Below are 14,673 nucleotides of genomic sequence, written 5' to 3' on the forward strand. Positions count from 1 at the left end.
CTCAGTCAGGTTGACATATACGATTAACCATCATAGTCTACCTAGCAGGTCTGCCCCAGAAGGGAGAAGAGCTACCTTTGGGGAGAAGTAGATTTACATACACATATCTCCGTGGCTCCTTGGAATTTCATCATCTAAAGCATTAGGATAGGGATTTTGGCAATAAACCAAATTCCCTATCATTGAAACACCATTCATATTTACCTGCTTTTACACATTTTCCTTCCAGTAACAATAATAAAAGCTAAGAAAAAGCAACAATTTTTAATTGCTAACCAACGTATTTCAAATTTATTTCACATGATACTGACTTTATCTGCTCATGCACTTTGTACACAGTCTATGTGTATATTGCTGTAACTTGAAATCCTCATTGCTCTATAATTTACTTGTTTATGACTTGGCCTCCCAACTAATTTCTATGTGCTACTTAAGGTAAGGGACCACTTAACATTCATTTTTGTGTGCCCAGGATTCTATCGAAGGACTGGCACAAAATAGTGTTATGCAAATGGTTGATTTACTGAGGGTAAAGTAAGTAAATGCGTAAAGTAGTTTTATCTCATGTAAGAAGGGATTACAAAATCAGACACGAGTTTGAAACCCAACTCTGTCTCAACTGTCCTGAGACAAGTCCCTTGATCTCTTGATGCATCAATATCTTTATCTATACGATCAAGTGATAGTTCCCCGCCAGGATTGTTGTGAGGAATAAAGTGATGTACTGAATATTAAGTATGGTGGCCATTCGATAGAAGTTGTCAATTACAAGGCTATCGAATGTCAAGTTCACATTGGGTCAGTCAGTTTTGAAATCGAGGTCAGATCAAGATTTCCACGTTTTGTGCTAGACGCTGGAATGAATTAATCAGACGGATCTGAGTCCTTAAGGAACTCGATCAAATATGAGGCACAGATAGTAACAAATAAAATATATATATATATATATATATATTTTTTTTTTTTTTTTCAGCAGATGAGATGCCAGAACTGTGTGCAAAACACCCGGGCAACAGAGATGACAACCAATTCTGCTTGGAAAAACAGCAGTGAAGGTGACACAAGCTGTAGCGAGGAGTGGAGTGTAGGGAGCATTTTTCGATGTTGAGTCTCGGAAGCTGCCGGAACCAAGGTGCTGCAGTAGTGGAGTGATTCTCGGTGGGATATTGTTGCCGGACCTGATCAAGGCCGTTCCGTCAGCATTTTCAGACGCAAAGGAATCGCGTCTGCTGGGAGGGAGTTTCGATTTGCACCTTTAGAGATCGCAGCAGCAAAGAATGAACGGAACCCTGGGGAAGGTAACCTAGAATCCACGCAGGGCGCTGGGGAAAGCAGTGGGGAGAGCAGAGCTAGAGGATGGCGGCATGCAGGCATCCGGGTACGAGACGTTGGGAGAAACAGGCCTTTCCCAGCAGTCTGTGCGGCGCTCGCTGTCAAAGGGGATGTAGTGCTTCCTCCGCCTCGGGTGCAGTTGTCTGCACAGGCCTAAGCCACGCCCCTTCCACTTGCCACCGTAGCCACCCAGTGCCTGGGAAGGGGAGAGCCCCACAAGGGAAAAGTTGGCACCGAGATATGGTCACCAGAAATTGTCTGATCTTGAACAGGTCATTTTAAATTTTATTTTGCATTTAATCAACTTCCAGAATTTTTCTGCTGAAAAAATTTTGTCTTGCTGAATTGGTTGGGACGTGAAGCTACCTGGTGATTAAGGGAAGAGTAGTGATAAACTGCATTTTACTTTCAAAACCTTAAGTATTGTCATAGAATTGTGTAAACACCATTCTTAAATGCATTCCATTCCCTCCCGCTCCCCATATTGGGTATTCATCCTAGGGTGCTCTAACATAGAGGCTACCTCCCCAACCCTGTTTTGTTTTGTTTTGTTTTTGAGACAGGTAACTGAGCCTGTCTTCGAATTTGCAGTCCTGCCTCAGCCACCTGAGTACCTGTAGTTAGAGTAACTGGGCTTACTGACACGCACCACTGCGCTTGACTTTGCCCATTCTTTTAACAGATTTAAGATTTCAGTTGGGTGGGCTCTTAAACTTGTATGATGCCGCTTAGATTAATTTTTTTTCTTGCAATTTACATTAAAAACTTATTTTAGGCATTAAATTGTAGAGGCTGTATCTCCATAATACAGAAGTCAGCATGCTCATTGCTGTTCATGGATCTGTAGCATTGGCGACTACTCTTCTGCTATGTTTGCCTTGGTTCTGTGGAATGCCCTCAGGGTATTTTTCGAGGAATACTATTTCCTTCCATTCCGTCCTCCAGAAGAACCCAAGGAAGTCTGTCCTTAAGGCCATCATCTACAATACTAGGACTCCTCCAAGTCCAATTGTTCCCTTCCAGACTCTTTGATTACTTACTTTATTCTTCCATTCTGCTTGATCAGCTAGTCTTTGCATTATTTTTCTTTCTTGAGAAGGGTTCTCACTGTATTGCTTAGGCTTGTCTCCATCTTGTGGGCTCAAGTGAGCCTCCTACCTTAGCCTCACAAGTAGCTGGGACAATAGCAGAGGACCATTTTGCCTGGGTTTCATTATTTTTGAAATGCTGAATTCCTGATTTTTTTTTCAAAAAATTTTTAGTTGTCAGTGGACATTTATTTTATTTATAATGCAGTGCTGAGAACTGAACCCAGTACATCACACATGCTAGGGAAGCGCTTCATCACTGATTCCTTCTTACTTGGAGTACTCTCCCCCTTGGCACCACCTATTGAAGAGAAGTGGGACCTTGGAACCGAAAAACCTGTAGGAGGGGATGCTACTTGCTTTTTAATAGACTGGGAACACCCCTCTTTAATTATTGCCTTCTCTTTCTTCCCCATATTCTTGACCAGGGGCAATAGCATGGAGGTTAACTGTTAGCAACCCAGAGTGCTGAGGAGCACAATCTTGGGGGTTAACCATTAGAAACTCATTGTTCTCTCTTTGACAAGCAGTCATCATCCTCTCTCCACCTCCCTCTTTTATTACCTACACTGACTTTTGACCTTTGTCCCTGCTTTAGTTTACTGAGGAATGTGACATATCCTGTACATGTAGTCCTGGTGGGGCTGCAGGCAAATTGCTTTTTGGCAAAGAAAGCATGTGGGGTCAGCACAGTGGGCCCATTTTATAGAATTATTCTTTTGACCTCCTATTCCCATCATTCTCATCTATCTGTCCCCCAACAATGTGACAATCCTTGCTTCAGTCTGTCTTACAATGTTAGTTAATTCTTTACACTTATGAAAAAAAAAAATCATAAGATTTGTATCCGACCTGGGTTCTGTCTCTTGTTAGCTATATGACCTTGGGCAGGTTATTTAACCTCTGTGTGCTTCAGTTTTCTATCTGTGAATTGCAGATAATGATGCCTTTACAAAGAATTGTTTTCAAGATTATAAAGTAAGTAGGAGGAAGTACTTTGTAAGGTGCGAAGGATAATGTAAGCAAAATATTGTTATTCTAAGGTTAACAAACTGCTATCTATTGCATGATTTTATTTTATCTTCCCAATATTATGAGATAATCCTGGCAGACACAAGAGATGAGGAAACTTGAATCAGGAGGATTATAAAACTTGGGTTCCTAACTGCCAGAAGAGTCTATGCAGAGACAAACTTTGATGGATCAAAGACCTAGGATTTAGGCCAGAAACTCTGCAAATGCTAGAAAAATATAGGGTCAACACTCCAACATAATGACACAGGTATTGACTTCCTTAATAAGACTCCTGGGGCTGGGGTGTAGCTCAGTGGTAGAATGCTTGCCTAGCATGTGTAAGGCACTGGGTTCAATCTTCAGCACCACATAAAAACAAAAGATAACAAAAGGTCCATCAACAACTAAAAAAAAAAAAAAAGACTCCTAAAGCTCAAAAAATAAAACCAAGACTCAATTAGTGGAATGTCATAAAATTAAAAGCTATGGACTGGAATTGTAGCTCAGTGGGAGCCCAGAATTTGTGAGGCACTGGGTTCAATTCTCAGCACTGCATATAAATAAATAAAATAAAAGTCCATGTTTCAAAAGAAGAAATACAAATGGCTAACAAATATATTTTATTTTAGAGACAGGGTCTTACCATATTGCTTAGGGCCTCTCTAAGTTGCTGAGGCTGGCTTTGAACTTGCAGTTCTCCTGTTTCAGCCACCTGAGCCACTGGGATTGCAAGCGTGTGCCACTGTGCCGAGCTCTTTTTACTTTTTTAATCTTATTTCTTAATTTTTTAAATTTGTTCTTTTTAGATATATATGACAGTAGAGTGCATTTTGACATATTATATAACTACTTCCCATTCTTGTGGTTTTGCATGATATGGAGTTACTTATTTTTTATTTTGAGATCGGATCTTGCTAATTTGCTTAGGGCCTATCTTAGTAACTGAGGCTGGCCTCAAACTTTTAATCCTCCTGCCTCAATCCCCCAAGACCCTGGGATTTCAGATGTGTACCATATTTTTGTTTGTTTTGAGATGGGGGGGTCTCTCTGTGTCACTCAAGCTGGCCTCAAATTCCTGGTCTCAAGTGATTCTCCTTTCTCAGCCTCCTATGGATCTTGGCCTATAGTCATGCGCCACCATACTCAGCTCAATTTGAACCTTTTTAGTGTGTGTGTGTGTGTGTGTGTGTGTGTGTGTGTATGTGTAACCATACTGGGGATCGAGTTTGTTCTACCACTGAGCTACATCAACAGCCCTTTATCATTTTTATTTTGAGACAGAGTCTCACTAAAGTTACCCAGGTTGACCTCGAATTTGTGATCCTCCTGGTTCAGCCTCCCAGGAACTGGGATTACAAATGTGCACCAATAGGCCCAGGTCAATTTGAAGCTTCTGATGAACCCAGGCAGGAACTGGTGTTTTCGAGGATGGCTAAGATGAAAGTAACAGCCATTGCAAAAATTGAAATGCAGATCAAGATGTTGTTCAGGCCAGAAAAGAATATTACAGCTGTCATGTAATAGCAGAACTTGCTGTGCAACTGGAATACATGCTAGAGGAAAGAACGCCAATTGTTGGGTCATCTACAACACAGTCACTTACCAACTGTATGTATTAGTCATATTAATTTGCCTTTCTGAGCTTTGATTTCCTCACTATAAATAAGGGTAGAAATATCTACTTCACAGAATGGTTGTGAGGATTAAATAAGAGGATGTTTGGCATATGGCAGGTCTTCAACAATTGGTAGGATTATTGAGGCTATTATTATTAGCATATGAATTTTACTAGTCTGAGTTGATGTCAGTGTTTTGGGAAGTAGTGTGGCAGAACAGAAGACATGGACTTTGGATTTAGACAGATCCTCCTATCAACCCTGTGACTTTGGGCAACTTACATAAACCTTTAAAATAGAGGTAGTTATTAGTAATGCCTCAGTTAGAAGGTTGGCATAAAGATTAAATAGTAATAAATATTAAATAGTAATAAAGATTAAATAGTAATAGTAATAGTAATATTCATAAAACATCTCTCATTTGCTTGCCCCAAGAACCCCTGAACCACTACATGCCTGACCCCCTATAGGCTCTAGTGTTTGAGGATACCCACATGGTATAGATTTTGTCTGTGACTTTGAGTTTTTGGTAACTGTGCAGTCCTTTTTTTGCTTCCTGGCTCCAGAGCTCACAGGACAACTATTTTTGTAACCCACTGTGGCAGCTGTGTCCTCATTCATTCATTCACTGGCATCACTAAACCTCCTCTTCCACTTGCAGAGCCAGAGCCACTCTTCATCTACTGATTGCGGGGAGGAAGTATTTGTGGATTCAGTCTCAAAATAGATTACTTTTGTCCTGATAAATAATGCCAAGCATAGCAGAGGGAAGGAAGCACATTTCCCAGAGCTGAAGAGTTCACACCACAATTTGAATGTCTTCCAGAAAGTTGTCAACTGTTTAAGTCTAGCTTTTAGATAATTATATCCTTAGCTAGAGACTCAGAAATCTGAACAATTAAAATGAGGAGAAAGCAGACTCATCTGAATCTTTCTATCCGGTGCCTCTTTAGTATGAAATGACCCATTTAAAATATATATTCGGTTCACTCTGATTTCCATTGTTTGTCATGGCTAAAAAAATCTTGGACCAGAAGGGACTTCTAAGTTATCTGTTGTAACTTTGAGGTATGCGGCCTGTGATAGGGCAACCACCTGAGATCTCCAGGGGCTCTCAGTTCCCTGTTATGCTTGTTTAGTAGGTAAAAATATTGCACAATACTTGCAAAGTCTTTGTTCTGTCATTTAATTGTGCTTTTTGGGATCAATCTATGCTTTTTGCCCTTCATTCTGTCTGCTCATGTCCTTCCCTATCTTAATGGCCTCACATTCATTGAGAGACTTTTCCTAAGTTTGATCTTTTGCACTTAATGATTTCCTAAGTATCACCTCTTCGTTCATTTGAGAGATGGTATAGAATAGTGGAGAAATTATAGACTTTGGAGTCAGAGAAACTGATAATCCTATATAGGTTTGATAGTAGCTGTGTGACTTTGAGTAAATTAATCTCAGTTTCTTCCACTATAAAATGGAGACAGTAATACCTCTTTTAAGGTTATGATTTAGAGACAGGGTAGGTCATGAAGAAAATAGATAGTAGTACTTAGTAAATGGTAGCAATGATTATTATCCATTTACTACTTTCTAATTATTTATTTGCCAAAACAAACCTTGATTATGTATCATTGCTTGAGAGGAATAAAACATGACCCTAGCCTATGAGGATCTCTATGCTACATATGGGTCCTTAGGTGAAGTTAAGAGTTTTAGTGAATTTCTTGAAGTAATATGGAAACTTTTTGTATATCTATGCTCTAGGCATTTGTTTAGGAAGACGTTTCATGACTTTGAGCAGATCCTCAGTTATGTCTGTAATGCTGCAAAAACTAAGAACTTCTGCCATCTCCACCTGAATATTCTGCCAGGTGTGCTCATTATTTGTGACACCTATTTTGACTTCATGGAATGACTGTGATATTGCTTGGCTCTTTAAAACAAGTATATCATTTCATCCCTCCAAAAAGAAATCCTATACCCCTTTGTTGTCATTCCAGCTCCCAGACTCTCTAGCCAAAGACAATTGCTACTATACATCTTTTCTCTATAGATTTGCCTCTTCTGGATGTTTCATAGACAATATCTGGTCCTTTGTGATTGGCTCTTTTTATTTAGTTTTTTTCTTTTTTTTTCTTTTTTTGGTACTGAGGATTGAACCCAGGGGTATTTTACCACTGAGCTACATTCCCAGCCCTTTCTATTTTTTTATTTTGAGACAGGGTCTCACTAAGTTGCTGAGGGCCTCACTTAGTTGCTGAGGCTGTCCTCGAACATGCTATCTTCCTGTCTCAGTCTCTCCAGCCTTTGGGATTACAGGCATGTGCCATCATACCCAGCTTCTTATTTACTGTGTTTTCAAAGTTCATCCATGTTGTTACATTTTGTTTTTATATTCTCTTTAAAATTTAGCTCAGTAAGGCTGGGGTTGTAGCTGAGTGGTAGAGTGGGTAGCATGCATGAGCTACTGGGTTTGATTCTCAACACCACATATAAATAAATAAAATAAAGGTATTGTGTTCACCTACAACTAAACCTAACAGCATAGTCCACCTAACACCATAGTTGACACATAAAAGCCTTTTTAAAAATAAACTTGTTTTAGAATACTTTTAAATTTATAGAAAAACTGCAAAGATAATAGAGTTCATATATATCCCAGTATACTCTATTATTAGTTTTTACATTAGTAGGGTATATTTTTAATGAACCAATATTTATTTTTTAATATGTTTTCTTTTTTAAGTTGTAGATGGACACAATACCTTTATTTTATTTTTATATGGTGCTGAGGATCAAACCCAAGGCCTCACGTATGATTGGCGAGTGCTCTACCACTGAACCACAACCCCAGCCCTGAACCAATATTTAAACAATTTTTTTTGTTTTAATATTTTTTTTAGCTATCAATGGATTTTTTATTTTATTTATTTATATGTGATGCTGAGTATCGAACCTAGGGCCTCACACATGCCAGGCAAGTGCTCTACCACTGAGACACAACTCCAGCCTTAATGAACCAATATGGATATATTATTATTAACTCAAGTCCATGCTTTATTCATATTTCCTAAGATTAAAATGATTTTTTTTCTGATCCAGGATTCCATTTAGAATATGACACTATGTATAGTCATCATGTTTCCTTCAGTTCCTCTTGACTGTAACAATTTCTCAGATTTTTCATTTTTGCATAATGGGCTTTTCACACATACATGTTGAAGGAATTGTTATTCATAGTGGGCAGGATTTTCTCTTTATTCTATGGAACCTTAAGGATAGACATTTAGCATTTGTTATCTAGTTCATAAAAAGGCCTCCTGTATGTTAAATACTTCTTTAGTAACTACACTACTGAGCGGGGCATGATGGGGCATGCCTGTAATCCCAAGTGCTCTGGTGGCTGATACAGGAGAATCACAAGTTTGAGGCCAGCCTCAGGAACTTAGTGAGACCCTATCTCAAAGTGAAAAACAAAAAGGGTTGGAGGCTGGGCATAGTGGCTCATGCCTGTAATCCCAGTGGCTCCAGAGCTGAGGCAGGAGGATTGCAGGTTTGAAGCCAGCTTCAGCAACTTAGCGAGGCTGTAAACAACCTAGTGAGACCCTGTCTTAAAATAAAAAATAAAAAGGACTGGGGATGTGGCTCAGTGGTTAAGCACCCTTGAGTTCAATCCCTAGCACCAAAGAAAAGGGCGGGAGGGGCCTGGGGGGTATAGCTCAGTGGTAAAGTACCTCTGGGTTGAATCCCCCAAAAAAGACACTACTGATCTTTCAAGTGGGTGCTAGCAGGGCAGGATGAGTTTTGGTGTGTGTATGATAGGGATGGAAATCAGGGCCCTTGTGCATACTAGGCAAGCTCTGTACCACTGAGCCATGCCTCCAGGCCCCAGAGTGAGATTGAAATAAAGAGGGAAAGCTGCCACTGCTGTCACCTATCATTATTATTGTCTTGTCACTGTTGATATATTGTAATTATTATTGAGAGAGACAATGTGCTATAATAGAGGCATAACCTTTGGAGTAAGAGTCCTCTTAGCCTCTTCTCAACTGTAATTTTCAGACCTCACTTATAAAATTGTCTTGTAGTGTTTGAGAATTAAAGATTTTAGAAAGCTCATCTTATTATGGCAGATGCATAATAGATACTGACTGGTATTAGAAAAACATAGATCAAATTGGAAAGGGGAAACAGGATGGGAAAGAACTTTTTGTTTTTGAGCATTTAGGAGAGATGATTACCTTGGTTGCTTGCATGTTTGGTGTTAACTGTAGGCTACCTTCTTTGCTAGGTTTTTTTGGTTTGTGTATTGTGGGTTTCCATCCTCTTTGCAAAGAAGTACTTGAAGTCCTGTACAAGGTTAAGATTGTCCTAACGTGGCTATTTTACTGTAGGTGCTGTGCCTGCGGAACAATACCATTTTTAAGCAAGGCTTTTCCCTCTGCAGGTAAGGATATTAGTAACAAATATAGTTAACAGTAGCATTCGTAGTTCACATAGCATTTTTCTTTCTTCATGTCCACTTCTATGTCTACTAAGCATCTTTTTAAAAAATATCTGTTAGTTGTAGATGGACACAATATCTTTATTTTATTTATTTTTATGTGGTGCTGAGGATTGAACCCAGTGCCTCACATGTGCTAGGCAAGTGCTCTACCACTGAGCTACACCCCCAGCCCTACTAAGCATCTTTAATCTGCTACCATCTTACTTCTTCCCCATTCTCAAAGGCAGTTTCAGTCATCTGGTTGTAGATGAATGGAACTATTAGTTCTCTTATTTTATACCCAATTCTTCAACAAAACCTGTTGGCTCCACTTTTTTTAAGAAATATTTTTAGTTGTAAATGGACACAACACCTTTTATTTATCTTTATGTGGCTCTGAGGATTGAATCCAGTGCCTCACACATGCTAGGCAAGCGCTCTACCACTGAGTCACAACCCCAGCCCTGGCTCCACTTTTGAAATAGAGTCAAACCTTTTTTTTTTTTTTCCTAGTGCTAGGGGTTGAACCCGGGGGCTTTCTACAACTGATCTGCATTCCCAACCCTTTAAAAACAGTTTTAAAATTTTGAGACAGGGTCTTGCTAAATTGTTGAGGCTGGCCTCAAACTTGTGATTTTCCTGCTTTAGTCTCCCAAATTGCTGGGTTTATAGGCATATGCCATAGTGCCCAACTAAATCAAACCATTTTTAAAAATTTTTTTAGTTGTTGATGGATCTTTATTTTACTTATTTATGTGTAGTGCTGAGAATCAAACCCAGTGCCTCAAACATTGTAGACAAGAGCTCTACTACTGAGCCACAACCCAGCCCCTAAATCAAGCCATTTCTGACCTCTGTTTTTTAGTCTGTTGCTTTCTGGTTTGCTAAACCACTGGGGACCAGCTCTTCATCTTCACGTCACTTTTGCTACCATCACCCTTTTTCCTAACTGATCTCCTTGTGTTTACTTTTGTCTTCTTGTCTTCTCTCCTTCACACTAAAATCAGAGTGATTCTTTCAAAACCAAGTTAGCGCACATCACCACTCTTCTGCTCAGAATTCTCCAGTGGTATCTCCTCTTACTCAAAATAAAATGTACAATCCTTACCATTGCCCACAAAGTCTTACTTAATCTGCTCCCTCATTTTATGCTAGTTATTCAACTTTGACACACTGATGCCTTCCCATCCCTGGATGATCTAAGCACTTTCCCAGATTTTTGCACATTCTTTCTTCAGATATCCATATGACTCACCCTCTGACTTTATTCAGGTTTGGGCCTGAACATCAGCTCATCGGAGAAATCTTCCGTTACTACTGTATGTAAAATACCTCTGTCAGTCTCTGTCCCTTTACCTTGCTTTATTTTTCTTAATCAGATATCACTCTTTAATGCATTTTATACATTCTTCCCCTGAAGATAAGCTTCATGGTGATAGAGACTACATTAGTTTTGTTTACTGCCTAATTCCTAAGACTTGGAATGAAGTCTGGCAGTGAACATTTAATAAATATTTGTTTAGGGAATGAATCAACTCTCATAGTGACCTGGTAAAATGGGTGATAGTATCTGAATTTTTTACATAAATAATTGAGGTCCAGAGAAATCAATCTCTTTCTCTAAAATGACATAGCTAATATGAGTCAGAATTAGGGTTCAAACCCAAGTTGTTGTTTTACTGAACTGCTTATAAAGTACACCCTCCCCAATGTTTTTCTCTAGATACTCATAAATGCATTTGGTAGTTTATTTCTCTATTCAGCAGATATTTATCAAGTGTCTTATGTGTAATAGGCACAGGATATAAACAGTTAATTGCTTGTCTTCCTGGACATTCACATGACTTGATGATTTTATGAGTACTTCACATTTTGTTGAATCCTTTTTCTTATTTCCTTTTTGTCTCAAACTACTTTTCATCATTAGCAGTCAGCTACTATTTGATAAGCAACTACTAAGACCATGCTGGTCACCATTTACATGTTACATATTATTCTCTTTCCTGTACTCTGGCTTCTAAATGCAGTATGACTATCATTACTCTTTTTTTTTTCTTTTAGATCTGGGGACTACCACAGAGCTATGTCCTTACCCTTTTTTATTTTGAGACAGGGTTTTCCTAAGTTGCTAAGTTGCTTGGACTACACTCAAGCTTGCTATCCTCTAACTTCAGCCTGTCAAGTAGTTGGGATTGCAGGTGTATGCAACCACACCTTCCCTCAGACTGTTCTAATAATGCAAGGCTTTTATCTTTTTTATTCTGGGCTTTGGCAAGAACCACCTCACTTGTTTTCTTTTCCTCAGTCTTACTTCTTCCTGTTCTATCACTCACTTGCTTCCTATTCCAAAACACAAGCTCAGATATCACTCCTGTGCCTAAAATCTGCCAAGAGCATCCCATTGCCTGGAGAGAGTAAAGACCAAACTCCTTAGTATAGCATATGGGGTTCTTCATGACCTGGCCTCTGAATACTTCTCCAACTTTATCTTTTTACCCTGCCTCCTTCCCTACTGCTTAAATTCCACTCATGGCCTATTGCTTGCTGTTCCCCAAACATACCCTTTCATATTTCTCCCTAGAATGCCTTTCTTGCAAAGCTAAATATTGACAACAGTTCCTTTTTATTTACTTATTTATTTCTGTGCTGGGGATTAAACCTAGGATCTTGTACATGCTAGGCAAGTGATCTACTATACCTCAGCCCATAGTTCCTCATTTTTGTTTTGTTTTGTTGGTACTGGGGATTGAACCCAAAGATGCTTAACCACTGAGCTACATCCCCAGCCCTTTTATTTTTTATTTTGAAACAGAGACTCAATAAGTTGCTGAAGCTGTCCTTAAACTTGGGATCTTCCTGTCTCAGCTTCTCCAGTTGCTGGGGTTACAGGCCTTTGCCATCGCACCCATATATAGTTCCTCATTTTAAAAAACTCAGTTCAAATAGTTCCACCTCTTTGGTAGAGGTGACTACACTTTGCTTTGTATGTCCTATTGAATCCTTTTTTTTTTTTTTTTTCTTTTGCAGTGCTGGGGATTAAGTTCAGGGCCCTGTGCATATTAGTCAAGCACTCTACCACTGAACCACATCTCCAGTCCTCCTGCTGAATCTTGTACATGTTTCTGTTCTGGATCAATTCTAGCTTGCATTTATTTCCATACATCATTCCCATCCTTAGGTATTGCCACTTTGCCATATAATAATAGGGGCTTAATAATGTTTGTAGAAGGAGGGAGTGAGGAAATATCTAGCATTGGCCTATCCTTACTGAGGCGCATACAAGTTTTGGTAACTTTGCAAATAAATGTGGATATCTAATTGTGTTAAACGTACTTTCTCCTTCTCTTTAGAGTCAGAGCTTTGGGAGAGAATTCCACTTATTCTGCAGGTAAGTGGTTATTTCCTTATGTGGTCTGCCTACTTTAGGTGACCTTCTGACATTCTATAATAATTTTGCCTGGAAGGATGCCTAACACATATTTGAGAGAGTGGCAGAGACAAAGCCCCACTCCTTGCATATGATAGAACCATGAGCAAAACTTGAAGTAGTGGTTAAGAGCAAGTCTATAGTTAGTTTGTATTCCACCTCTAACATATACTAATTCTGTGATCTTTGGCTACTTCTCTGTAGCTTGGTTTTCACATTTTAAAAAACAGGGATAACTAGTAAAAACCGCAGTGAACTATTTGAAGATTCAGTGAAATAAATTACATAATAACAGCAGCTAACTTTTTAAAATGTTCATAAAAATGATTACATGTATGGTATAACTTTTTTAATTGTTCAAAAAAAGTTAGCTGCTATTGTTGTTATTAATACTATTACTGTTTCAGACCTATCTTTCTTTTTTTATTAAAATATTTTTTATTTTTATAGACTGCATTTTGATTCATTGTACACAAATAGGGTACAACTTTTCAGTACTATGGTTGTACACAAGGTAGATTCACACCATTCATGTAATCGTACATATATATAGGGTAATACTGTCTGTTTCATTCTATCTTTCTGTCCTTCACCCCCTTCCACCCCATTTTCCTCTACACCATCCAAAGTTCCTTCAGACTTATCTTTCAAGCCCACATCTACCAGGCTGAGATTTTTCTCCTAATATTTTATCCAGAATTAGTGTCCATTTAATCTGATTGATTCAACTAATTGTTTTTTTCTTTTATGTGGTGCTAGAGATCAAACCCAGGGCAGGACCTCATGCTCAGCAAATGCGCTACCACTAAACTACATCTCCAGCCCAGTTCAGCTAATTTCTTTTCTTTTCTTTCTCTCTTTCTCTCTCTCTCTCTCTTTTTTTTTTTTGTGATGCTAATGTGAACCCAGGGCCTCATGCATGCCAGGCAAGCACTCTCTCACAGCCATATTCCCAGCTCCTAGCTCAGCTAATTTCAATCTCTTGACCCAGTTGCTTGCCATTTTTGCTTTGTCTATCATGTGGCAAATTTCAAAGCAATTGTTATAGTCTAATGCCATCTGTCATATGACTAAATAGTGTTAGAGATAAAGGTATACATAAGGAGTGAGGAACTAACATGGACTCAGTGCCTACTAGACAAGTCAATATAAGAGGCTTTTCATGTGTTAATTATTTTAGAGAATAGTAACTTTGCTACTGGACTCAAAACTCAGTATCTCAAAATATGGGTTTTACTTATTCATTCTTTCAGTAAACATATCTTGTACCAGGGTGTTTTTTAGGTGCTAGTGATACAAAATTAAGAAAATATGGGACTGATGTTGTGGCTCAGTGGTAGAGCACTCATCTAGTATGTGAGACACTGAGTTTGATCCTCAGCACCACAAAAAAAAATAGATAAATAAAATAAAAAGTATTCTGTTCATCTACAATTAAAAATATAAAAAAAAAAAAGAAAAAAGAAGAGGGGCTGAGGCTGTGGCTCAGTGGTGGAGCACATTGGGTTTGATCCTCAGCACCACATAAATAAATAAAATAAAGGCATTGTGTCCATCTACAACTTAAAAAAAAAAAAAAAGGAAGAAGGTATGGGCTAGGGCTGGGCATGGTGGTGCATCCCTGTAATCTCATGACTACAGGCTGAGGCAAGAGAATCACAAGTTTGAGGCCAGCCTCAGCAACTTAGTGAGACCTGTTTCAAAATTAAAAAAACA

At 38.8% G+C, this 14,673-nt stretch overlaps 1 protein-coding gene across 1 annotated transcript in view; it reads left to right on the top strand.

The window, feature by feature from the left end:
- Positions 1 to 1,143: 1,143 nt before the first annotated feature.
- Positions 1,144 to 14,673, top strand: part of MRPL48 (mitochondrial ribosomal protein L48) — a 62,009-nt gene continuing 48,479 nt past the window's right edge. The window contains exons 1-3 of the mRNA XM_079103826.1: positions 1,144 to 1,298; positions 9,439 to 9,491; positions 12,881 to 12,918. Of these exons, the coding sequence (XP_078959952.1) occupies positions 1,278 to 1,298; positions 9,439 to 9,491; positions 12,881 to 12,918 (112 nt within the window). The 5' untranslated portion in view covers positions 1,144 to 1,277. The remainder of the gene's footprint in view (positions 1,299 to 9,438; positions 9,492 to 12,880; positions 12,919 to 14,673) is intronic.

Source organism: Sciurus vulgaris, assembly GCF_902686455.1.
Source record: "Sciurus vulgaris genome assembly, chromosome: 11".
In the NCBI taxonomy this organism is placed as follows: Eukaryota; Metazoa; Chordata; class Mammalia; order Rodentia; family Sciuridae; genus Sciurus; species Sciurus vulgaris.